This window comes from Falco rusticolus, chromosome 4 (assembly GCF_015220075.1).
Source record: "Falco rusticolus isolate bFalRus1 chromosome 4, bFalRus1.pri, whole genome shotgun sequence".
Lineage (NCBI taxonomy): Eukaryota > Metazoa > Chordata > Aves > Falconiformes > Falconidae > Falco > Falco rusticolus.
The window spans coordinates 23,955,586-23,981,951 of NC_051190.1; the positions used below are offsets into that span (position 1 = coordinate 23,955,586).

The following is a 26,366-nucleotide window of genomic DNA, read 5'->3' on the forward strand; positions in this document are numbered from 1 at the left end:
GGAAGTGGACAGGAAAACTAACAGACTGGCCAGTCTGCACATTTTCAGTGCCGGGCTACAATACAGTTTTGCAGGTGACGTGATGGGAAAGTGCTCCTCTCCAGCTTCTACTCACAGTATTCCCATCGGTGGAAACCCAAACGTTTGCTGCATTTCAGAGGTGCAGTTTGCCCCCACCGCTCTTCAGCGAGCGCCTGAGCATTTTCTCAGGCCAGTTCCTAGTTCAGCATAAAAGCTACAGAAATAGCAACACTGAAAGGTAGCCAAATTTTTTGCCTGAACTGAACTCTTCCCATTTAGAAAGGTAAACAAGCAGCTCCTTCCCACACTCCAGCGGACCCCAGTGGAGCAGGGGCTGGAGCCACTGCAGACACCCACGGAGCAGACACCGCAGTATGAGCAACTCGTGAACGCCCTACCAGCACAGGCAAAAAGCTTCTTGCTGGAGGGGAGAACCCAGTTTGCACTTTTTTCAGCTGGAAGTGGGAGGCAGGCAGGAGAGGGGGCAGCATCCCAGCTGCTGGGTGGGAGGTTGGGAGCAAGACCCTCTCACCCTCGGACCTGCACCATGCTGCAGGGGGAGCAGGGGCTGGCAGCCTTACCCCCTGACTCACCAGCACGTGTACGCACTCCACAGCGGAGGAGTTCACCCACCGGGCTTCAAACGTCCTGTCTGTCCCAAAATGGCACTCCAGAGCTGTCTCCTGGGAGAGGGAAGACAAGCGTAGGATGGCTGCAACAACCGTTTCTGCAGTTCTCTAGCTCAGTCAGCTGATATGGCAGGCACCAGTGTCTCACCTTCTTTCTGCCATCAGCACCTGACTGCATTCAAGCCAAACAGGAGATCAGAACTCAACACTGTAAATGGGACTGTGGTCTGTGCCTCATTAACCCTGCTCTGCCACACACCTACACATAAAACTGCTGCGGGCTGAGCATCGCATGTGGAGCCAAGCCCTGTCCCTGTCTCGCCCAACATGCTGCTGTGAAGTGTGACGACCAGGCATGGGGCAGCCACCTGCAGTCGGGAACATGGTGCATGCACAGACCAGGAGACGTGCCTGACCCACGGCACGCACAGACCAGGAGATGTGCCTGGCTCGGCTATGCTCTTGTAGCCCCTACCAGCAGGGTACCTGGCTTCCTCGGGACCGGGGGCGTTTTGCAGCTCATGCTGCAATGCAGACCAAGAGCAAATGTGGTCCGAAGCTGCCTCACCCAAATCAGACCAAACCAGTCCATGAACCGAGCTCAAAGCCACCTTTCTCCTCCTCCCAACAACTGCAGAGAGCAAATCTAATTCAAATGAGGACCCAGCCAGGAGTACGTTCAAAGGCAGGTCTTCTGTGCTGCTTTCCTGATAACAGAAGCATGATATCCTGCCCCGAGTTACTGCTGTGCCCCCATCCTGCAGGAAAAACTCCTATCTCCAAGCAGGTTGATGCTCCACCACTACTGAGGTCTAACTATCCTTTGAAAACTGACAGATCTGATAAAAGACATGAAAGAAAGCACCAGACTCCTGGCAGGCAGCTGCTGGCTCAGTGAACACACACGTGGCTGTGAGGGGAAAACTGGAATTTCCTCCAGTGCATCACCTGCACCCAGGCAGCTTCTGTTCTGTGGGCTGGCCCATGCCCCTCAACCCTCGCCCCATGCCCGGGCAGTGCCCCGCAGCAGCGAAGGTGTCGGGGCACGCAGCGGCTCTGATGCCCCGAGCTCTGGCAGCAGGGGAAGGAACCCTGCCTGGTGCCCTGGGACAGCTTGCGGGTGGCAGCGGGAGGAAGCCGGACTGCCGGAGCCCCCGCAAGCACAGTGCCTTGGCCCCTTTCCTGCTGACTTCATTTCCTATTGGGTTACACACGGTATTGCTTCCTCTTCAGCCACCTCCAGCATCCACAGAGGAAGAAGGGTTTCTCGTCCTGTTTTGCTGATTGCAGAGGGCACATCCCCCTTCACAGCAGCCAGGCTGGTGCGGGAAGTGGCAGCCCCAGCCAGGCGGGGAGAGCTCCCTTCTGCCCCGTGCAAAAGGGCAGGAGGTCCGGTGGAAGTGGTACCTGCGTGACACCCCGGCAGCACCCCCCGTGCAGCAAGCCGGGCAGCTCCACAGCATTCCCAGCCTTCTCCTTTCCCTGCAAAAAGAGGAGCTGCCAGCGCGCAGGTATTCTTGGCAGGGGCACGGCCAGCCAGGCCCCACAGGCACTGCTGAGGTCTTGACCCAAAGTGACACAGGGCAGCTTTCTACAAATACCAGTACACTACAAATACAATACTTTCCCAGTGCCCAGCCTCTCTGCCCCAAATTCCTCTGGTTCCTGCTGGCGTGCAACGCATCTCCAAAAGCACCATTTGATGTCCACTCCTGGTTTTTGCCCTATGACAATTTTCATTCCATAAAATTTCACAGAAGTTTTTTTCACCAAAAAAACAGCTCTGCAGTGACAACCAGAAGTTAAGTTAAAACATATTTCCATGCTGTACTCCAAGTAGTGGCTTAGCCAACACAGGACGCTCGGCCCTAGGCTCATCTGAGCCTTCCCAGTCTCTCTAGGAACTCATTTACCTTAGAGAAAGTCGCATTAGCCACTGAGATCGTGATGTCCCGAGATACTCCCGTGGGCATTGGGTCCAAAGAGGCAGGTACAATTCGTGGACAGTCAATTTTCCTCTGTTAGGTACAAAACAAGAAAAAAAAAAAAAAGAAAAAAAAAAAGAGAGATTAGCTGGGTGCACACTGAGCATCCTCAACAATGAGGCAAGGTGACACATCAGGGCCCTTGCTAAGATTAATTTCACTACATCTGTAAAGTCAGATCACACTGTAACCCCAGAAAGTGAAATATCAAAATGGCACCATGATGCAGAGTGGTAATGCCACGTGCAACTTTCCTCCCTGTGAGGAAGGCTTCAAGTCCAGCCCAGCGTGGCACTGCCTTAAAATCCACCCCTCCTCTAGCTGCCAGATTGCCACAGCACGGTGGTGGCCAGGTCTCCAGGAGGGCTTGCGGGCAGCAGTGGGGCTGGCAGCCATGGCCAGGCACAGGCAGGAGCACAGCAGGAACAGCAGCAATTCCCCTCTCGCTGTGCTGCCAGGCTTCACCGCCAGCTTGGGGACATCGGCAGCTCCTGGCCCCTGGGCAGTGGGGCTGCCAAGCCTGCACTTTCATCTTCCTGCACTGGATTACTCACAGGTAAAAAGCAAATGCATACACACTCCTCAGCTGCCACTCTGGGCAGCTTCCTCACTACATGCACTTAAACCTTAGAAGACGGGGCTGTAGTGACACTGAAAAGAGGCACTGCAGCCTACAACAGCAAATCTGCCCGTGTGTCCCCCCTCCTGCCAGCTGGAAGCTGATGTCTCATACATCTCAACGTGCATTTCTGCAAGCCCCTGCAGAGATTTCGCTTTCCAGCGGTCTCCCTCCTGCTCAATGCCATTTCAGAAGTGTGCAGGGGTTTGTGTGTGCATGCGTCTGCACGCAGAGGAGAGGGTATAATGAGCTACGGGGGCTTCAGCAAGGGGACTGCAGCAGTAGGACAGCTGAAATGAGAGGCCTAAATAAAGCTGAAAAATGATCTTAAAAGGTCATCTGTCCCTCTGCTTTTGTCCTCACTTTAAATTGATGGCTCAGATACTGGAGCTGACTCAGAATTCAAGTCTGTATGACAAGCCCATCCTGTTCTCTCATGAGATGTAAATCACACTGCAAAACTACAGCAAAAATGAAGCCAGATTCTCCGTTGCCCCAGGGTACATCCAGATTAATGCCTTTGACAGTGGAGCCATTGGGGTAAAAGACAACAAAATATTTGGTCCATTATGCAGAATAATTTGCAGCAGGCAAGATTTCCTTCTCACTTGCATTAAGGGTTACCCCACTGTGACTCCACTGATGACAATGCTGCTGCTGCGCTGATGAGAGGTAGAGCCTGCCCTCCTAGAGCTGAGACGCCTGGCAGGACACATCCTTGGTGCTGTACATGCAGTGAGCATAAGGTTTATTTCTTGCCTTCCCCAGACCTAGCTAGTGGTCAGGGAACTATCTGGAAGTGTCTGTTTGACTGTGGAAAACAGGCTTCATTGTTATCAGGACACTCATCTTAACCAAGCACAGTTGGTGCTGCCTAAACAAGGGGATTAAATAACAGAGATGCACATGATAAGAGAAGTAAAACAACAAAGCAAAGCACTGGAGAGAGATTTCAGTCCCAAGCCTCTTCTAGGTGACTCAAAAGAGTTAAAATAAAACCAGCAGGGCTACAACTGAAAATTCATGCAAAAGCTCCTATGGCCTGGTGCGTCCTTGCATGTCACAGCAGCTGGCATAGCTTGCTAGATAAATACACTTTAGAGGACTGATTAACTTGTCGTCTTGCAGCCCCTTCTCCTGCTGTTCATCAGCAGCTAGAAATAGAGATTTCCAGCTGATTGTATCATTCACGTCCGCATCAGGGCAAAGGGTCTGAATGTTTAAAATGCTGCGGATGAAGCCAGTATGATGCTGGCTTCCCAGTGGACCAGTTTTCAGGTGCAGCCATGCCAGCAATTGTTTGTTTACTGAAAACTCAGGGTGTAGGATGAGACATCATGTTTCCAGAGCTACAGAGCACCTCGTCCTGCAGGTTGCTCGCTGAAATCAGCGGGAAGAGCTAAGGAAGACAGAGATAAAATGGAAATGTGACCAAACCAGGCCCAGCAGCCAACAGAACTTCACCTCTGGAGTAAGAGATCAGAGGCAAGAAAGCAAGGACAGGCATGGTTACCGTTAAGGAAGGATAAGCACAGTTATCCCTGCCAGAGGACTTGCTGTCTGCTTGAGGCAATGGGAGCAGAGTGGGAAGAGTGGGTGCAGCTCTCCCTAACAGGTAGGCGAGGCTTCTCAAGACCCGTGTCCACAACCCTAATTTCCTCTCTCCAGGCAGAAGAGCAGCTGTTCCCAGTGACGACACACAAGCACCCAAGTGCCATGCTGTCCCGCACGGTCCCTGTGGCCATGGAGGCAGATCAGACGCTGGGCTGCCAGGGTCCAGCTGCCCCAGCACCTGTGTGTTCCCCGTCCACAGCGGCACTGGTGTCTAGGAGCAGAACAATGTCTCTGCTGGGTTTGGTTGTGTGGCTGCACAGGTGCTGGGTGCCAGCAGGCACGCCAGGGAAAGAGCAAGCTCAGACAGGGCAGGGATGCCCTACCAGCTCAGAGGGACCATGGCAGGTACGTGGTCCCTGCACTCCTGGCTCGGACTGCTCCCTGTTTGCTGTGCCACAACTGCCACCCTCACCTTGCTCACCGCTTGCTCCTGTGCCCTGGGACATCCCATGCAGACCCGTGAGACCCAACGGCTGGCATGCCAGGTCCCACAGCAACTCCAGCGCCGTGGCAGGCATCACTGGTCAGCAGCACCACCTCGGGTTTGGGTTTACAAGGCATTGCTTGGGTCTGGCCCCAGGAGGCTCCATGCGAGAAGCCTGGTGCTCTCCCACCATCAGCACAGGCACTGTAGCAGGGTCTTACCCCCACAGCCTCAGTTTCATGGCTTGTCCCCCCTCCAGCAGCCCGGGGGGGGGGGGGGGGGGGTGTCAGGGACAGGGAATGAGGGAGCAGCCAGACTCGGCACGACCTGGTGCTCAAACACTCCCTGGCATCTCCCCAGATGCAGGCTGGGAGGGACACCTGGGCTGAGCCAGGATAACACAAGGCTCCCTGCTCCGCCGAGTAACTGCTCTTCCCCTGCCTTTCAAGCAGCAGCTACACTTGAGCCAAAGGACACAAATTATCTCAGGCAACTTTTGTGTTTGCCAGCTAAGTCACAAGCTACACGGCGCTTTGTCAAGGAAAAAGTCAATTCAGTAATGCAGAACCTTCTTCAGAAGTCCTCTCGCAGCCCAAGCTCTTCCTCTACATTTAATGAGAAACAGAACGCCTACCAGCCATGACTAAAAACACTGACTGAGGACTCATCCGTGGCGGTCCCCAGCCATCCCCACAGCCCTGACATCACCCAGTGCTGCAGGCAGGCAGTGCCCCAGCCCTGAGCGGCAACCCAGCACGTGGGTGCCACACCAGGAGCAGCCATCGGTGATGGCTTTCCCGTGCCCTCCACCCATCCAGACAGCAAGAGAAAAACTCCAGATATTTTCTGAATCCTGGGAAGTTGACAAAGTGGAGGGTGCTTCCTCACGCCGCCTGGTTCGAGCTGCCTGTGTGCACCAAGGGAAGCACAACCGATCCAGACACGCTTCACAAGCCAGAGGACTGACCAGCACTGTCTTACACTGCCAGGAGCCCTTGCCCAGCTGCCACCCAGCAGGGACGGGAAACGTTTCCTGGGGTTTTACACCAGACATGACCGCATGGAGCTGTGGTGTGGTGGCCCCATCTCCATCCCTGTCCCCTGCGCTTGCAGCCACCCACCTCCTCCCTGCTGGAGGGGAGCAGATGGCAGGGCCAGCCTGGGGTCAGCCCAGGGGGTGAGGGTGGGATGTCTGACACAGGGACCGACTCCTGCCGGCAATAAGCATGGGTAACGCTGGAAGAGCTGAGATGAGAGCAGAGCACCCGTGCTAAAGGGATATTCAATCTACAGTGTAAAAGCTTGGCTTGGAAATATGGCAGATTGATTGCTAAAAAGCCAATTTTATTTAAATTAACTTCAATTTAAATTTCAGAAGCAGGAACACACTGAGCCTCTGGGTTATTAAAGCTATAATTTGGAAAGGGGCTATTTTCTCCTTTTGACAAGCACCACCAGCAGTGCTCCAGCAAATTATTAACATACTGCAACAGCCTAGCCAAAGCTAAATGAATTGTAAAGTATTGCTGTATTTATTGTATTACTCAAACCCAGGCGTCCCAGGATGTGGAGAGGCAGCGGCATTGCTCCAGACATGAGAGGTGGTGAAGAGCCAAGGGATAGAACCTGCTGAGGGCACCGGGACAGCCGAATGCTTTAGCCAGGCTGCCACCCTCCTCACACACGCATGCCTCTGGGCGCAGCACGGCATGGTGCAGCATGGCATGGCACAGCTGCAGCTCATCTGCCCTGCAAGCTCCTGGACACCAGAAGAGGAGGGTGCCCCACCTCCAGCCTGGGACCAGCCCTGGCCAGCAAGTGCCAGCCACTGGTGGAGGAGACTCAGAGCTTGCCAGGAGGAGCGGCTGAGACCTGCTGAGCACCAGTGCCTGAAGACCCCGCAGGGTCACTAAATAAAGTGAGGCTCAGCCTGGAGACCTCAAGGCAAGATGGTCTAAGCTTGGCCTCAGCCTCAAGCTCACTCGTGCTGCTGGGGAATGCTGCAAACATGACGCACACAGAGCAGTGCTCCAGGGCGGCCCTCCAGCTCCCCATCTGCAAAGCCTTTGGAAGTGAGACACTTATCACTGCATTTTGGGCTGCAGAGACTCCCCAAGGCCAGGCAGCACGTCAGCGGTGCCAAGCAGTGCCACCCTTGGAGCTGCCCGCCAAGCACTGGGGCAGTGCTGCCAAATCCCAGCCACCTGCCTCCAACCCCAGGAGAAGGGAAACAACAACCACAGCACCACGACATGGGAAGGTAGCCCGAAGCAGCAAAGTTTGACAGGCTTTACCTTCATCTGCAGAGCATCATCACACTGTGAGTGGTTGGAGACGCAGGTGTAGGTGGAGGGGCACCAGTGACACTTCCACCTGGTCGAGAGGCAGCTGGTGCAGCTGAAATTGCAAAGGTGAGAAATGGAGTGGTGAGAAAACGAGCTTTCAGGCTGCTCAGGGGAGCCAAACCTCTGCAGTGCAATCAATCTTCTCACATTGTGCTCAGTCTTCAACGGTGCCCAGAAAAACCCGTGGCAATTGCTGGGTTTTCCTCTCCTCCTCTCCCAGCGAGCTGGTGGGGGATGCAGGCAGAGCCCATTCTCCCCTGTGCCACTCCAAGAGCAGCTCTGGGGTGTCACCACCTGCGGTGCCAGTGCCTGGCCCCAGGCCCCAGCAGACCAGGAGTCACCCTCTCATCCTTAATGAAAAACACTCTTTTCCCCCAAAATGCTCTTCCCCCGCCCCCCCCCACCTATCTCTCTCTCTCCGGGGAGGCAGGCACGCTCACACCTGCCTCCATGGTTTGCACAGGGCATGGGGATCCCTGTGTCAGGCTCCACTGCTGTGCTCCTGAAAAGCAGATGAATTTCTGTGGGTGGCACCAGAGCCCCCCTCCAGCCCACCGTGCTAGTGAGGGGTAGGCAACTGCTCCCACCCAGGGCTGGAAGGGGCAAGAGAGCAGAGGGAGTGTGCCCCTCCCTCACCGCCCCACAGACCCCCTCCAGGGATTGCTGGAGCGGCCAGCTCCACTGAGTAAGGGTTAACAGAACAAGCTTCATATAAAAATATTATTCATGTTTAAAAAAAACCCCAACATGTCCAGATGGCTCGAGACGGCGCAAGGACCCTCCTTTGTAAATCCCTGGCAGCGCACCCCCCTAGCTCCTGCCAAATCCTGCCCAGGCCCCCCGCACCCCGCTGGCGGGGATGCTGTGCCCCCCATCAGCCTGCGCAGGGGGACCCTCCGGCCACATGCATGCACCCCCCGGTTTCCAGCCACCCCACCTGCCTCCCGCCCCCCAGCCCTGCCTGCCGCACCCTGCTGCCTGCACACCGGGTCACTTACGCTCTTTTCGGGTAAATGTTTCCAGTTCTTTTGCAATCGTAGATGGTGAAATTGGCCCGGATAATGTTTTTGCTGTTGACCCGGAGAGCAGTTTCGACAACCACGTGGTCTGAGAGAATCAAGCCAAAGAATATTGAGAGCCCCTTGCTCGCACTCGCGCTTAGAAGGCAAGACAGACCCTTGGGAAAACAAGGGCTAAATCTGATTTGTTTTCTCCAAGGCTTCCTCCAAGCTGCATTTCAGAGCTTGGACCATTCGTCTTTTGCCCTCTGACTTTCAGCTCTTCCCTCTTAAATCAACGCTTTACATCACCCTCACCAGAAAAGAACATTGCGACTTTCAGCAGAAAATTCCAGTGTGTTGTGCAAGTGTTAATTAGCACAGTTAATTATTATCTTCGTTTACAGTTGGTGCTAAATGATATTTTAAAAAGATGTGGTAATTAAAACATGTTAGTTATCATGTTTTAAAACCCCACTCACTTTCCCCATGACAACAAACTCTCAGAGAAGAGTGGAAATCCCTTTTCTGGCGACTTAATACACTACACAGACTCCCCCTCCCCCAGAATTGCCTTTTTTTTTTTCTTTGCAATTCTGCCATATAAGCACCAGGGACAAGAGACAATGCCTCTTTCAGAATATGTACAATAAATCAGTGCACTGGATTCCAGAAATTCATTTGGACATTGCCATAACCAACAATACAGAACAGTTTATGATCTCCATTCTTTGGATAGCTACGGAGAAAAACAATGCAGCTTTACAAACTTGCCTATGAAAAGTGGGATTTTCAAAAGGACTGGCTAATTCTTCTCCTACTGAAGTCAGCCATCTTCAATAGAGCATTCACTCCAGGCTTGAAAGATGAAAATTTAACAAGCACTCAAGTCTGGAATGAAGCATCGACCTCTTCAGAAGGAGCTACAAAATGGGGCATCTCCACCGCTCAGTGGCCAGGATCAGATCTGGTCAGCTTGGCCGTCAAGGCTCGGCTGACTTCCAGCAGATCTGCAGGCGCTTGTCCCCTCCGGAACGCAGCTCTGTGGAGCCTGGGGATTGGCGCCCTGCCTGGTGCCATCTGAAAACAGGGGGATACGAGAACACCTCGGCCTGGCTTTTGATCGCATAAATGGGATGAAGAGCTTCTAAGCTGACTTCAGGTATGCACTTGCTCTTCTTCCAGAGCTCCTCCTGAAAAGTAGCACATCTTTTTAAAAAAAAGCAATTGAAAATATCAATATAAGTAGCAACATTATTCCTCCAGGGCTAAAATATTTTTCTTTTTGTGCTTGCTATGTCTAAAGCAGAAGCTCTAACCAGATAAATCAAAATAAAATAAGTACATGAACTGGCTTGTAAATTCTGATGTTTAAAACAAAAATTGATAGACTTGAAATACTGTCGATTCACATTAAGATGGTGGAACTCCTACGCTTTAAAGTCATATGCCCTATAAAACAGAAGCAGCTTGGGTCTTTTTATTCCTGTATGCGTTATCTGCACATACTACTGGAAAAACAAAAAAAGCTTATGAAAAATTATGCCCACAAAAGCAGTTAGAATGAGCCCAGCTTGTTTTCCTCTACATACCTTGGTCATCTGGAAATGCTGGATATTTCTCACGTGGAAGTAAACCACAATAAATAAATTGGTTTACATAATCTCCAGCAACTCTGGCTACCGTGTGGATATCATTTCCATAGTCACATGAAATATTTGTTCCATTCAGGTTTGGGATAGTCCCATTTATTTGTATTATCAGGGCCTATATTAGACAAAAAAGTAAATCGGTTATTATCACAGAAAATTCTATTTAGAAATTGTCAATGTTTTACAAGTTTTTCCTAGGCAAGTGACTCCAAAACAAGTTCACAGATAAGACAGGCGTTTTCTTTCACTTTATGCACTTTGAACTCTAAAAGCCATCTGTGCGCAAAACCTTGCTTCAGGAGGGAGAGCTCTGTCACCACGAACTCCAACTGCAGCTGGCATGAAAGCCCAGCCAGGGCTTCCCTGGGAGAGCACTCAGAGGAAGCAGGAGGCAAAGGCTAAGCCCTCCCCAGCTGCCCAGGCTGTCCTGGACCCACACTGCCTGCACAAGCCCTGTCTGTCCCCAACCCCTGCCCCCCAAAGCTCTGGGGAGGGAGGAGGAGGAAGAGCAGAACAAAATTAACCCCCGCTTCTGAGTGCCAGAACCTCCCAGCTTGCACCAGCGTGTGACAGGTACTGGTGATGGGAGGTGTGGAGCTGGCAGGAGCCTGCTGGGAGGACTGTGGGGAGCCGGTCGCCAGCCAGCATCCTCCGCTGGCACACCAGGGCCGAGCCGGCTGCAGGGGCTGCTTTTTGCCATCAGCCTCCGAGGGGAAGGGACGGGAAGTTTTGCAGAAAGGGAACGCTTTTGAGGAGGGTGACTCAGGAAAACACACAGCCCATGTGCTCGGCTGGCTTCCCCCACCATTAGCGGGGTGACTCCCTGGGGACCCCAGCCCACTGCTCCTGCACGGCAGAAATGGAGCCAGACCAGTGCTAGGGTCCTGTGGGACCCCTCTCGCCGGCCTCGCTCCATGCTCTGCCCCAACCAGCGCATGTTTACGAGCGATTTCCCCATGTTAGGGCTGGTGGCACAGACAGATTTTTGCCATTGCGAGAGGGTCTGTCTTTAAACAAAAAATATTTTGATGAAAACATTGAAAATATAATTAAACTACTGTTAAATATAGCAACAATAGAAATCTGGAAAACGAGTTGATTCAGCTGTCTGCAGCTGATCTTCTGTATTTTGAAATTTTGCAGATCTCTCCAGCATGTTTAGTGTAGCAGCTTCAGAAGTCCTGTTCACCTACAGGCTCAGCAGCTGGGGTCCTGCTGGCTTCCAGGGCATCGAGGCGCAGGAGGTCACCTCCAGGTGCTTTTGAGAGCCTCGGCCTGAGCTGGTAGCATACAACAGAGCTCAGCATCCCCACGACCCATATCCAAGCTGCATGGAGCCGTGCTGCTGTGCTACAGGAGCACGGACATTTATCAGCCCTGAGAACAGGTAATGACTCTGCAGGATGCTGCATGTGATTAATTTGGTATTCAAGTCAAACACACCGGGTTCTCTTTGTCGATATTAATCTCGGGCTCCAAGATGGTCATGGAAGGGCACTGCTGCACTCCTTCACTTGCACTTGCCCAGAAGTTGGCCCCTGTGAAGTTTGTGCACTCATGCTGCAGAGAACACCTGCAACAAACAGGGGGACAATTCGCAGTTGATTATTTTTAAAACGGGTGATAAAAACGTTGACTTCCTTGTGAGGGAAGGTCACGAGAAAATCCTGTGCCTACTTCCATGCAGCTAAGCCTTAAACTTTGCTGCTATATTTAGTGTCTCGTTGCCACGATAAGAGCATATACTCCCACCAGCACCAACAGAGCACCGTGATTCAGGGGAGGCGAAAGCAGGCCGGGCTGAACCCAGAACTGAAGAGCAGAAGGTGACATTTTGTCCAGCTTCTTCAATTTGTAAATGCAGAGTCTAATTCTGTAAATCCCTTCTTGAGTGTTGTCTCCTACTCATATATTATAATTGCAAGGGCAAAAGACACTCTCTAGCAGGGTATTGGCTCTCAGTCCCATGGTGGATGCCTGCAAGATAGACTTTGCACTGGCAGCTGACTGCAGCATAACAATGCACCTACAGTTAAATCCTGGCTCTGAAAAGCATCCCAACCATTTGAGACCAGATGTGATTGTTTTTAAAAGGACGTGTTTCGTAAGGGATGGGCAACAACTAATGGTAGTGCAACTGTACGGAAATATAAAAGGCAGCAGAAATAAGAACACACCAAAGCGCACCGGGACGCAACCAGTCCTACCTGGTCTCCATCGTGCACCACCCGCAGTAAGCATCAGCGGCGGCCAAGCACTCCATGCACGTCAAGTACTGGTTGCAGGCAGCCACCTTCACCCGCATCATCTGCATGACAACAGCACAACTGCTTCCAAATGTTTTACACCACCACAGAAACACTCAACTTGAGCGGGTTGTGCCGCCGTGGCCATACGTAGCCAGGAACAAGACACCACAGTTTTGGGCTGCTGTACCCGATAGTCTGGACCGAACCTTACAGAACAGACGACCCTGGCACTGTCACCCCCTACGCACACCGCTCAGAGGCTGGCACTCTGTGTACAACCCGCTGCATAGGGACCAGCGCAGGCAGCTGCCTGCTGCCCTGCTGGTGCCCCCAGAAAAGCCCATCCCAGCCTGAGGGCTGTGTGCCCCAGGGCAGGTAAGGACACCCAAGGGATGGGGCGTGCTGCCGCTGGTGCAGTTGCCCCATGGGGTGTGCAGCAGCACCGAGCTGAGCTGCTCCTTTTCAGCCGGCACCTTGGCAATAGATGTGTGATGGCCAGGCTACGGAGAGCAACACCACACCTTTCCGATGCATCAGATGGAGATGGTTTCACAGCTTAGCCCCTCCCTGTGAAAAGCTCTCACTCAGACCTGCAGAAAGCTCCTTTCTAGAGAGTGCTGAAGGCTATCTGGGTATTTACAAAATTACCAGAAAGCAACACCTCTCTGGAAACCTTGATTTGTAAAGAAATCAAAGTACCTCTGGGGACTTGCTCAGCGGGAGCAGTTGGAGGGAAAGCATGTGTCAGTTTGTGCTTTTGCCTCTGTCAATCTCTAAACATTTGGGAAGGAAAGCTGAGTGTTTGGTACAGTGGTGACTGACAATGTGAGATGCTGGAGCCCTGAGCTTCCCACCAGGCGAGTGCACCCTGGACCATGGGCTCCTTGGCCTGACCCCTGCTTTACTCACAGAACTTCAGCACTCCCCAGCCCTGCAGTGCTCAGCATCCCTCCACCCCAGCCCTGCCGAGCTCCTGGGGAGATTCCCAGAATGCTAATTCCACCGAAGAGAAATTAACTCATTTGGTTTATTGAAAAAGAAACAGACAGAGGAGAGCATCACGAGTGCTGCACTGGCTGTTTGATCAAGCCTGAGTGAGGTGCACAGCCCAGCCTGGGAGCTGAGACGAGACAGTCTGAAACATCAGCTAAAGAGGCATCCCGGGAGGGTTCTGTGAAATGATAATGACCAATCTGCAGGGAATTAGGACTTGGAAAATATAAAAGCAACATATAACATTTGTGGTTGTGCATCTGTTTTGACAGATTAAAATGTAATTCAGGACAAACCACCAGCGCCTGGAGCACTCAGCTCTTGTCTTCCTCCTCTGCTCACATGATGGAGATGAGATTGTCTGTTTCTACCTGCTGCAGCATTCCTTCCCTATGCAGAGCCCCCCTCCCATCCAGCCCTTCTGCTGGCCAGGCTGAACAGAAACCTTCCCCAAGGACCACTTCTGACAGGCAGACCTCTTGTCTGTCTTTTTCCTAAAAGCCTCCTTAAAGTGTACCGTAGTTTTGGGGTTCCTATACAGGAACAGCCTCTGCTTATTCCTGCACTCCCGTAAGTGGGATGGGTTTCAGTATCTTTCACTCTCCTTTTTACCTGGCCACCACAAAGACAAGAAAGCCTGACAAGCTGATCTGCTGGGTGTGACCCCCACCCCACAGAGGAGAACGGACAGGCACAGGTAACCCCCTGGAAAGCCCCTGGACACCCCAGCCAAAGCTCTGAACCCCTTGGCTCTACCCATTAGCAGATTTTATTGCCCCAAAGCAAATTTTATCGTCCCTTCCTGCTCCCGGCTCAGTGCTTGAATGCCAAATCAAATGCACAATGCTCAAAGGACTATTTTGCTGAAGACTAAAGGTCTCACCTGATAGGAGGTCATCAGATAGAGGTAGGTGGAATCAGAAGGGTCGAACTGCATGATGGGGTGGACAGGCTCTCCATAAGCAACTGAAATGGATCTCCTGCTAATAACCTTCATGGTACTGTCCAGATTAATCTGTAGTGAGAAGAAGCCACTCGCTGAGACCATTTTTCAAACGCTATGGGGAGATGATTATTTTTCCCCAGTTATAAACAAGAATCAAAGTGGTATCTAATGGTGTTCCACATTTTCAAGCGCTGTAAGTCTCTACACAGTTTGCAGGCTGCACACACAAAGCTTTACTGCAAAGCCAGCTCTGTGCTACAGGCTGAGGCACTAAGTGGTCCAGAAAGCCCAGGCCGTGGCCAAGGAGCCCTGCTCGGTGATGAACAGCCCTCACAGCCCTTGGTCCCTCTGCTGAAAAGGCTACCTTGAAAACTTTGAGTCTAAGGCTCTACCCACTACACTGCTGTTTCTAGGTGGCCACAGCAGTGTTACTCTTGCTTTACTCTAATTTAAGTGGCACCAGCCTTCAGCCCTTGCCACATACATATGTGCACTTCTGTTCATATGGCATTTCCAGAGCTTAATGAAAAAACAGTGAAAATCAGCAACAGGACTGTACAATATGGCATCCCCTGCTCCTCGCATATTTGAAAAATAAGTGTTGTCACTCCCAGCCAAAACAGCTTTTATCCCTGCTAACTGCAGAAGACCATGGCAGCTGCCACAAGAAAGCCGAATCCTACCTTGCCTCATGAATCACCAGCTGAAGCACTGGCAGTGATGGAAGAGGCTGCAAAGCATCAGCCTGCCTTTCAGATCTCAGAATGTCTTGGCATTTGACTTGAAGACTCAGCAAATTAAATGTGGCATTGCTGAGAGGAAGTAACAATAGGGCTACCCAATTCTGCGTGACAGTCACTTTTCAGCTTAAAACAGAAAGGGAGCAAGGAAAATTCCCACCTCCTTACTAGCAAAGAAGGGCAATAATTGTAAGGACCAAGCGTGCCTCTGCTCTCTCAAGTCTGCATTAATTAATTAACATAGGATTAATTAATTCTTACACTAGAGCAGCACTGACACGTCCTAGTAAGATAGCACCAGCTCAAAGCAGAGGGCTTCTCTCTCCTAAGAATGATATGCAAGCACTGCAAGCCACTGTGCAGGAAAAGAAAATTATAATTACCCCCATTTTAAAAGCTGGCTATCTAAAAGCTAAATAATTTGCCTGGGATCACCCAAGACGTCCATGAACTAAGTCCCAACACCCTCCACTTTAGCTTTGCGACCATCCCCTCTCCCTTCTTGCTGAGATTCGCTCTACGCTTAGCTGTTTCTAGGTGCCTGTCTCCAGGTCCCTCTGCCTACTGGGCTCATTTACCCTGTGCTCTCACTGGGCAGGCACTTTCTCTGGATCCCCATGAGCTGGGGGCCCATGGGGGAGAGCCCCCGCAGCAGCAAAGAGGGGAAGAGACCACCTGTCCCCTTGCTGCAGCAGGGTCAGGATGTGCCAGAGGACATGTGCTGCACCAGTGCTGTCAAGAGCAGAGTGGGCTGAAGTTCTGGGTAACTGTGTCTGCAGACTTCCAGACCTGGATACACAGGGACTGGCCAGAACAGACCCTTCTCACGTCCCATCTCCTTCGAGGGCACTGCACCCCAGCACCCCTTGCCCAGGCCACCACTTTCCGAGTGCTGGTTTTCCTCTTAACGACTGGTGGACGAGGCACTGATAACTGCCCTCACGAAATGCCCGTCCGCAGCCTATCTGATTAATTTCCCATACCTACCCCTGGCAGCCACACTCGCTGCTGGCAGGAGCTGGTCGAGCACTATTTGTGCCCCTTTGCTGTCTTTTCTCAGGCAGAAAATCTGAATGATAACTCACACAAAGTATCTTGTATCCTGTGCCAAATAACAAGGAGCCCCAAAGGTAAAAAGGCTTCTGGTTATGCAGCTGTGTTGTAGAATTAGATTAGAGCTATCTGAGCAAATTATCCCAGCAAAGGGTAGCCAGGAGCCTCTCCCTAATGGAAGCACAGCAGATAAGGCTGCTTTCTCCAAGATGATAATGGAAGAAGAGCTGTTAATACTGTGTGAACAGGGGCTGCGCTGAGTGTGGCATGTGCCTCTGCAGCTTGGTGCACCTGGCCGGGCTGCCAGCTTCCTCCCACCCTCATCAGTTACCTGCCCCTGTGGGCAAAAATCAAAGCAGTGAGTTTCTTTGTGGTTGTTCCCACATTTTTTCCAGGAGCACTTGGACGCAAGGGAAGAGGCTGGATCAGTCTTCTTCTCTCCAAGCATTTTGATTCAATATTCCACATTATGCACACTCACCCCAGGCTGATGAGACAAATCAGGTACCAGCCTTCCAGGGCTTTTTTTCCCCCCTCTCCTCTAGGCACTTCTGATGCTGAGAGTGCACCAAACTGCTGTGGCTGGCTGGCATCAAAACTAACTTTGGCAAACTCCAAGCACCAAAGTTACTGAAACCTTGGCCTTGCACCTTGGCTCTGGAGCCAGGGTATTGCATTGCCTTTGGCACGTTATTTAAAAGATATTCCATCAGACGCATGGATTCACACCTGCTTCGGACTCAGCTGTGATGAAGCATCTCTTGGTGATTCCCCTGTGTACATGGAGCCTTCAAAAGCCATCAACTCAGAGGGAGAATTTATTAGAAGAGCCGTTAATAATTAAATGCTGCACAATAATGTTTCCAGGCGCAGGGTTCATCAAGAACATCCTGCTCACATGGCAGCCTTGAACAGTAATTAACGGCCACCAGTCGCTGGGCAGCATGTATCATTGCACAGATTACAGCGGCATCCAATTACTTCTTCATTGCCAAATGAAAGCAGGTGCTCAGACAAACCCGACAGCAGACGCTGTCCTCCATGCAAACCAGAGGTGCTGGAAGGGGAAGACCCACTGCCCTGCTCGGCCCCCCCAGCCCTGCCTCCCCGTGCTGGTGCTGCCGATCTCCACTTGCCTTCAGGAGTCCTCCGCTGGCGGTGCCCAGGAACACAACAGTGTAGTTATTGACGCTGGCCACTGCCACGGCGGTCAGGCCGCTGTAGGTGAACACGGGGGTGGCCGTGACGGGGTTCACGATGGCTAGCGGGTGCTGAAGGTGCGCGGCTCCACAGTCCAGCTGCTCTGGCTGCAGCTGCAGAGAGACACGCACATCAGTGGTGGCAGCAGACACGACAGCACCCCCTCACCCCCCCCGCCATCACCACCTCGGGCTCAGCCTGGCCGAGCTGACGGCCCTGTTGTGCCCTGGGAAAGCTCCTCACTGCCGAGCCATGGAACAGGAAAGTGTAACTGGTTAATACAAGAGCAGAGAGCTGTAATAGAGCCTCCTTCATGCCTGCCAGACCTACCCTCAGAGTCAAATCCAGACCAGACTTGGCTGGAGATGAGCTCTCGGTGGAGCTCTGCTATGGTGCTATGGCACAGGTGGGATCAGGGCAGCACCAGCGCTGCTGCTGGAGCCATCCTGGCGCAGGGTATCCCAGGATGGGGTCCCAGAGGTCCTGGCAGGGAGTCCTCCAGCTGAAGGCCCATTTACTGTAGCAGCACCCTCACCTCTACACAAAAATCTGGTGTGACAGTAAAAGGGGACAAGGGCTCTCCCTGTCTCCCTCTCCCAGCAAAGTGGTCAGAGGTTCCTTCTCCAGCACGATGCTGGAAGCCCCTCACTGCTGGGGGCTGCATGCAGGGAAGGCTTCTTAGCCCGCCAAAGATGAGCCCTCCCCAGCAGCCACCTGCCCTTGCAGAGGGCTGGTCCCAACACACCGCCCCAGTGCTGCGATGGGTCCCCTTCCCACGAGCTGGCACTCAGGATCGGCGCTCAGGAACGCACAGGGCCACACTCAGCTGTGACAGCTGCAAGCCCAGCAGCCATCTCCCACTCCTCTGTTCTCAAACAAAAGGTGAAGCAAAAAAGTTTCTCCAATAAAAGAACTCAAAATATTATTTCCATGCTAGTAAGTCAGGAAGTGACTAAGAGAGCCAAAGGGTGTGGGGGGGAAACTTGTTGGCGACTCTCAGGACTGTAAATCCTGGCTCTGATCTTGCTGCTACTGCAGTCAGCAGCAAAATTTCCATTGATCTTCCACTGGGATGGGATGTGATGGAGGAGCTACTGAGCAGGAGGAGGAGCTGCTAAGCAGGAGGAGGCACCGTGCTGCATGCAGGACACAGAGGGAAGAGCCGCGGCTGCAAACCTCTGCCCAGAATGGCTGGAGCCAGCGACCCGTCCAGCCTCAGCCCACAGCCACTCACTGTGCCCTGGGGAGCAAGCACAGCTGTGCCCTGTGCCCAAGACCACAAGATGCTTGTTATCTGCCTACGGCTTCTGCTCTCAAGCTGTTCCTCGAAGCTCTGGGGGAGCAGGAACTGCCTTTGCTACAGAAAAATTGAGACAGCAGGACGGCAGGTGCTGCAGCTCAAGCAGGTGCCTGGCTCCAGCAGAACCACCCCAGTGAGCGGCACCGCCAGGGTTGGCCCCAGCAAGCAAGCTGCCCGGCACAAGGGCCAGCGACCAGGGGCACAGGGCCAGTATCAAGGCTCCCGTGTCAATTCATGATCAGGTGCCAAGGGGCAAAGGCAGGGTACAACTGTTAAGGACTCCTCACCTTGAGCCTTGTCCACAAGCATGCATTTGGCTCATCTGGCCCAAAGCAAGACAACAGACTTCACTATCCTGTGCTAAATTAATTAACACAGTTGCTGCGTGACAGCAGCATTTGAAAACAGGACCGATGCCTCATTCCTCTTGCCCTGTCGAGACACACCCAAGATTTATGACCGCTCTCACCCCCAATCCTCTGAGGATTTCCTTACAATTTCTGCTCAGACAATGTGGATGGATTCAACAATGTCTGAACATCACAACAGTCTCACTGCTGACAATTCACATCCTGCAGCAGCTTTTATGAAGTGCTGTGGGTGCAGCTGAAGTCGTTCAAGTGATGGGCATGTTTCAAGGGCCATTACCACATCATCTAAAGTGTCATTTCAGGCTCATCTTAAGAGAAGCTACAATTCTACCACTGCACCGTCACCCCTCTGGGGGCAGGGGCTGGCGCTGCAGGGCAGGTACAAAACTCTAGGCAAAGGACTGACAGTGGACTGCAGCCCACACCCCTAGAACTAAGCACATTTTACACCTTACAGAACTCAGCCATAACGTGGATATTCCTTCCAAAATAATCATCAGGAGTGCTAATTTAAGCAGAACAAATGCAAGGATTTGAGGCCATGCCTGTTAAGAAACTGGACCACGTGCTTCCAGTAGGCAAGAGAAGTTGACAACCAGCCTGTTCAGCAGTCCCTCCTCCCTGGGCTCAGTGTGCCGGGGCCTGTATTTTAATTCCGTTATTATCGTTATTATTTCATTAATGGAACCAAACTAAATCTTCAGCTCTCCCCTTTCTCCAGACGGTTTAGAAGATTAAGCAAATCTTCAGGCTTTGCAGCGAGAGCATGAGACCTGGGCAGGACCACCCCTCCACTCTGGCCCCAGTGTGGGATGCACCTCCCGCCTGGTGCCTGGCCACCGGTCTTGGGTTGGTGCCACAAGAGAACAACACATCCCTGGACAGAAACGGTGAAGAAACTTGTTCAAGCCCACAATGTATGTGAAGCAGCTGGGTTGTGTCTCCAGGAGCAAGGGACAACACCCCCCAACAGGGTTGGCAGACCCCCACCCCACACCCCAGGGCCAGTGACCGCTCTGCAGTGGCCGGGGCTGGCCCATGGAGTGGCAGCCAGTGTGGGGACTGCAGGACATGGCACTGCCACTCCTCCTCTTCACATGGGAGAAGGCAGCAGCAAACCTTACCAGGCTGGGTGGAACTGCAGTGCCAGCCCGCGCTCTGTCTCTTGCAGCAGCCGGTCGGCACTGGCCTCCCAAGTACCCGGTGCCATCACAGACCCACAGCACCCCCTGCACAACGGCACCCACAGCAGGCAATCCCCCCGTTCTGCGGATACCAGGCTCACACCCCTGCCCAGAGGGAGCGCGCCACTGAGACCATCCAGAGCTCGTTTCCCTGCTGCTGGAGCAGCACAAGCACACTGCCACCAATGGTAGACTGGGTCCTCTCCATGAAACCACCCTGACCTCAGTCCCCTGCGCCCCAGCAGACACCAGACCTTGCGTCCACTGCTGCCGCTGGGCGCATCAGATGTGCAGTAACAAAGACTGGTTTGAAAAACTTCCTCTGCTGAAGCAGGTGCCAAGCAGGAGGCAACACACTCAGAGCTGCAGCCCAGTTCACATGGGACCGAGACGAAAGGATCAAGTGTTGTGGATGCAAGTGACTTGTTGCTAAAGGCATTTTGCAGTTTTACAGAATTTCATTTTATTAAAAAATAAAATTGCAGCCCAAATTCTTAAGCGTGTGTGCTCCCCACCACCCCGCAACGGGGCAACATACCTTTTTAAAACCATACAGAGGAAACAGCAGGCCGTTTACCTTTCTGATTTAATGGTCCCTTCCATTCACAGCCAGACCTTTAAAGATGCACTTGGGTTTACTTATTTGTCTTGGGGATGATTATCTCTAGCCCCTTCTCATTACTCTTTACCATATTAATCATTTGAAGCTCACAAGGCTCCTTCCTGCTGGGAAACTGAGGCACAGAGGAACCTCAGGACACCCGGGAGCCTGAGGGATGCTCAGGACCTCGCCCCCACAGCAGCTGCCCACAGAGCCAGTACCGGCATTTGTCTGCCAGCAGCTTCACCACCCCCCAGCCCAAAGGACACAGCCCTTTCTTCTCACAGGTGGCCAAAATCACGGGAAGTTCCTTATCTGCTCCCCTGCCCGCTTATAAATCACACATTTCAGAGCTAATATCAGCGCAAAGTGTTTTCCACGGTAAACAGGATATTGTAACGCAGGCCAAGCTTTATTTTGGCCCCACACATCCTTCCTCCGAAACACCTTTCTTTACATGACATCAGCTCTTCCAACAGACGGGCAGGAGGAGACATACGGTGTTTCCCTCTCTCAGGTCCCAGCATGGGGTGACACACTGTGCTGCTGCTGTCTGTATGCCACAGCACCAAGGGGACATCTTAACTCTGTCACGTTACAGTAAACAGGATACGATGAAGTCACATCCTTCTGCAGGCACCAGGCAATCACTGCAGCTGGGGAAACCGCACTTAAAGGTTGGGCTAAAAGGCTTTCACCATGCAGAATGGGTTAAATCTCACTCAGTCTTAAATCAAACTGCCCTACCCTGAAGCAGACAAAGCACAAAAGTTTTCTTCCAAATCTGATCCCCTTCTATCACCTGCATTTTAAAACAACCCCATGGTCATTTTCTATACTGCCACCATTCTTCTTGCTACGCGCCCCGGATACCCAGTAACCCATGGGCACCTCTAGGTTCGAATCCTTCTGCACCCAAAACATTTGACTCTGCCACTTTGCCCCGGGTGCAAGCTGGAGACAACCCACAGCCAGCACCAGCCCAGCAGCGCCGCTCTCACCCTGCGCACTTGCGAGGAGGGCATACTCAGTATTTCTTCAAATTTCACACGTGATATAAATTAGTTCAAACCAAGGAGCCACATCTAAGAGGAGGGTTACTCAGATTAACCCCTGAGCGTGATTGCAAAAACAAAGCGGGACAGAGATAAAAGATTTCCAGCCACATCAGAGCTCAAGTTTCAGCTATTTTCACGGTGCAAGTTCAGTTCTTTATCCCAGGCCTAAAAGGAGCAGAAAAAGCGATTTCCCAGAATTTCCATTACAACTCCCCAGCCCTGGGCACTGCACCCCAGAGGCAGGCGTGCAGGATGTCCCTTCAGGAAGGAAGTCAGCTGGAAACAGAAGGAGGAAGAGGAGTGGTGAGACAGCACTCAGGAAAACCATGAAACGTACAGATTTCTGCATCCTGTGTTTGTGACTTTAAAAATAGTTCTTAAGCAAAGATGGAGTTTATTTCTGAATCAAAAGCAGGCTGCAGTTCAGAAAAAAAGCCCTGCAGCTTTTGCTTTCAGCCAGGCTTTTCTGACTCCACTGCAGCGGGTTGGAAAGCTTCGCCCAGCAGCAGTCAGTGGGAAGGGACTCCGGCCCCTTTCATGCATCCTATCAGAGTGGATTAAAGTGTCGGCTTCTAGCAGGCCTGGAGTCCTGGGAAAATGACACAGCCAGCATCCGATAATCCGCTCCAAACTTGTTGATTTGTGGGACTTAGCCATCGTCTTCATAGGCTCAAAATTTGGCAGTTGCTCCCACACAACTGACATTTTCAGGCCATTAAAGTCTGTGATAAAAGGGCTCTAGTTTTATCTCTCTCCTTCCTTAACATAAACCATTAGGCTTTTATTAACATTTAGGTATGACTCAGGGAAATCTCTGACTGCAGAGGGAATATGCAAAATAATTTGGATGCTGTCCAAAGAGAACAGCAGGACACGGACTTAAAAGTTGAACAGTAGGGAGAGGCTAAAAAACCAATGTGGAAATACTGCACAGACACCGTAGGGAAACGGGCAGAGAGATGGTGGCAAGCCAGCCCGGCTGCATTACGATAACATAAAGTACAAGCTCTTCTCTGTGTCAAGCAGAACCCAGACTGGCCACGCAACCCCTCCCAGGCAGAGCCCATTCATCCCGGAGCCCCCCACCCCCTGTGCTGCCAGCAGTTTGTACACACAATCACGCGTTTATCTGCTGGAGCGTCGCAACCAGAGCTGTCAAAACCAGGCTTTTTGGGATGCCTGGAAGAAAATGTCATCCTCAGAAGAGGACTCTACTGTTAAGGCACTTGAGACGTAAGCAGTCTCTAATTGTAGTGCTGCTGTAAGGGCAGCCATTATAAGAGAGCCTCTCTAACTTCCCATCCTATTTCTTTGGCAACAGGAGGCAAATCAACGTGCACTCTTGGCCAGTCGAGGCACTCGGGCTGAGAACCTCTGATAAAATGAATCTTGCTGAATTTTTCTCGAGAATCATCCACACTAAGCAATCAGCACCCCCACAGCACAGCAGATGTCTTAAAAAAAAAAAAGCTTAAAATGAGATTTGCACCCTGGTTTCACTGTTTGCTTAGACTACAAGTTTCTTGAGCAAGGCAGCGGTGATTTTGCAGCGTTTCGCACGTTTGCACAGTGTCAACCTGGTTCACAGTGCTCTGCAAGCCAGCAGTGTGACACCAGTACCAGGCTGCCCAAACACCCATCTGACTGCTCTTAGGAGCCACCTGGACCATGTCCTGCCTGCAGGGAGCCCTGGCCCCAGCTCCATCAAGCCACCAGCTTTTCCAGCCAGATGGCATTGAGACATGGCAGCAGACAGTGCCCCAGGGGGTAAATCAGCACTGCCCAAGTAATGCCAGGGGCCTGTCCACATCTGCAGGACCTGCCCAGATGCTCCCCTGAGCACAAGAGCCACGCGGCAGCAGCCCTTGGGACCCCTCCTGCAGACCTGTGTGTTGGGTCGTTCCCTGGGAGACCAAAACGATCCACATGCAGCCCTGCATGCCTCGCCCCGGCACAGACAACACCTGGGACAACTATTGCCTCCAGCCCCAAACTGGGAAAGTCAATGTCTTGCTGAAGAGGAGTAATTGCTAATGAAAAACTACCACCAGCTTCCCTCTGTCAAAAGCGCCAGGAAGCACCACTTCCCGGCCAAACGCGCGTCCGCCACACCACAGCCAGCGGCACCAGCAGCAGAGCTGCATCGGCCGCTTGGAGAGAAAAATGACCATGTCAGCGCACCCGCTCCTCCCTCCACCGCAGACAAATGCCACCCCATGCCGGAAAGCATTCCTTTGGCTTCTGCTGAGCTCCTGATGCCTGGCAGTTTTTCAGCTTCTTATCTTAATTTTTATTTTAGAGGAAAGCTTTTTTCCCCCCCATCTTATAAAACTCATTCTTCCCTCTCTCTACTCTCAACTTCAACCCTTTTCTTTCCTGCCAGCTCCTAACATTCACTCTCGGCAGTTTCACATGGGACATGCACCTGATTAAAACGACTGAAGAATTCAGGCTTGTGTCCCTTGTGTGAAGGCAGCAGAGCAAGCTGGGAAGGATGCTCAGCAAGCACAGGACCGGCAGCCGTTGGGGAAGGCAGGGCGCAGCAAGCACTCTGCAGGCAAGCGGTTCTCTTGGACTCTGCATCTCCTTAGACCTGTTCTGTGCTGCGCAAGAATTACTTGGGAACCCGCACAATCAGAGGCACAAGATGCCTGGCAGCCCCGGGTGCCCATGTCACTTGTCCTGCCCTTCACCACTTTCTGAGTTTTTGGTAATGGTCGAGGTGCTTGCCCGTTGGAAGGTGACGGGCTTGGCAGACCGTGTGCCTGAAGCCAGACTCGGGACCAGAGCTGACCCGACAGGCTGAGCCCACCAGCCCCCCTGAAAGCAAAGGAGAAACCGTTTTAGGCGAGTCTGCAAAGAGACAGGCCTGCAGCGAGCTCAAGGCCAAGCCTGGGTCTGGCCCAACCATTGCATCTAAGTGGCAGCAGCCACATTTGCTCCTGCCGTGACCGCAGACCTCAAACCACCAGAGGTGAGGGGGTTGGAAATGCCGCAAGATGCTCCCAGCACTGTCTCTCATCTCAGAGGGCAAATGACAAGCTCTGGCTGCTGTTCCAGCAGTGGCAACCCTCACATACACCTGCTCGGCTGCTGCCTGCAAGAACCCGCCTCGGAGGGAAGATGCAGGTGAGCCCAAAGGCTGGGACAGGACCAGGGAAGAGGTGGGCTGTAGGCAAAGCCAGTCAGCCTGCTTACAGTGAGGCCAAAGCCTGACAACCGCTGGGACAAGCGCAGACTTCCTGCGGCCATCCAGCCTCTGCTGCATCACTGCAGGTGCAGGAGGAAAGGACAGGGGGTGTCTACAATGTGAGCCCTCCTTGGGGTGTTAGGGAGGATGTAAGAGCCCTGAGGAGTCCCCAGAGGCTCCAGTCTCAGCTCCAGTGGTGGCACTGAGGCCGGACGCGTGCAGCTAGACAGTGTGATCACCCCCTTGGTCTCCTCTGCCGCATCCTCCAGCAGGAACTGGCTAGACTTGTGGCCATCCACCACCCCAGCAGCCCCAGCCCCATCGTGCTGACCCTGAGGCTGAACAACTGGTAAAGAACACTGAGGGCAATGTGGACAGGAGCCTGGCAGGACCTGCTCTGCACACCCATCCCCTGGGACACCTCCGGCCAGCCCAGGCAGTCCAAGCACGGGTCTCCTTCCTTGCTCCACACGAGCCGGGGGTCTGGCACACACCGGTACTTCATGCTGCAGGGAGCTGAAGCAGCACATGCAACTGCACGGGGAGCTCATAAAAAAGTAGCACTCTTTTAACTGAAATTACACATCCTTCATGCCACCAGGAAGACCAGTCAAGCTTATTATGTTAGCTTTCATCCTGCATTAAATACAATACTTCAGATTATACAATCAAATCCCTCAGGAATGGGCAAGCAGAGGGATTAACGAACAACAGGCTCCAAAGGGGTTGTCATAGCCAAAATAACATGCATTTAAGCAGCAAGAGTTTGTATGTCCTTTAAATTCCCCCCTGTTGGAAACATGGCTCCTCTGCCCCGCTCCCCAGGGACAAGGAGCAGAGCAGATCAGACAAGCGTGCCTTGTCCCAAGGACACCCACACCGCTCTCAAAGCCAAACTAACATGTCACCCTCAAAACTGTTTGCAGTAAGACAGCTGATTTATTCAGGCTGTATTTTCTTAGCTGCTCTTCCCTTGGGAGAGCCCCCCTTTCCACCACTCAAGCTGTGTTTCTCATTTATGTTGAGCTTTGGCTTCAGCAACCAATCTCAAACTATTCAAACTCCTTCTCACAGGGAGGAGAGTCCTGGGTGAACTGTGAGTTCGGTTCCTCAGTCTTTGGGGGTTATTTTTTTACTATTGCTACTACTAACACTTAGCACTTTACATGCTCTGAAGGCATATCTGTGTGACTC

General features: G+C 52.4%; 1 protein-coding gene across 1 annotated transcript in view; it reads right to left on the reverse strand.

Annotated features, from left to right (window-relative positions):
- PLXND1 (plexin D1) overlaps nt 1-26,366 on the reverse strand; it is an 83,058-nt gene that overhangs the window by 44,977 nt on the left and 11,715 nt on the right. Inside the window, exons 2-10 of the mRNA XM_037383210.1 lie at nt 17,405-17,581; nt 14,413-14,544; nt 12,495-12,595; nt 11,731-11,860; nt 10,228-10,402; nt 8,636-8,744; nt 7,587-7,689; nt 2,564-2,668; nt 615-704 (exon numbers count right to left, since the gene is read on the reverse strand). Of these exons, the coding sequence (XP_037239107.1) occupies nt 615-704; nt 2,564-2,668; nt 7,587-7,689; nt 8,636-8,744; nt 10,228-10,402; nt 11,731-11,860; nt 12,495-12,595; nt 14,413-14,544; nt 17,405-17,581 (1,122 nt within the window). The remainder of the gene's footprint in view (nt 1-614; nt 705-2,563; nt 2,669-7,586; nt 7,690-8,635; nt 8,745-10,227; nt 10,403-11,730; nt 11,861-12,494; nt 12,596-14,412; nt 14,545-17,404; nt 17,582-26,366) is intronic.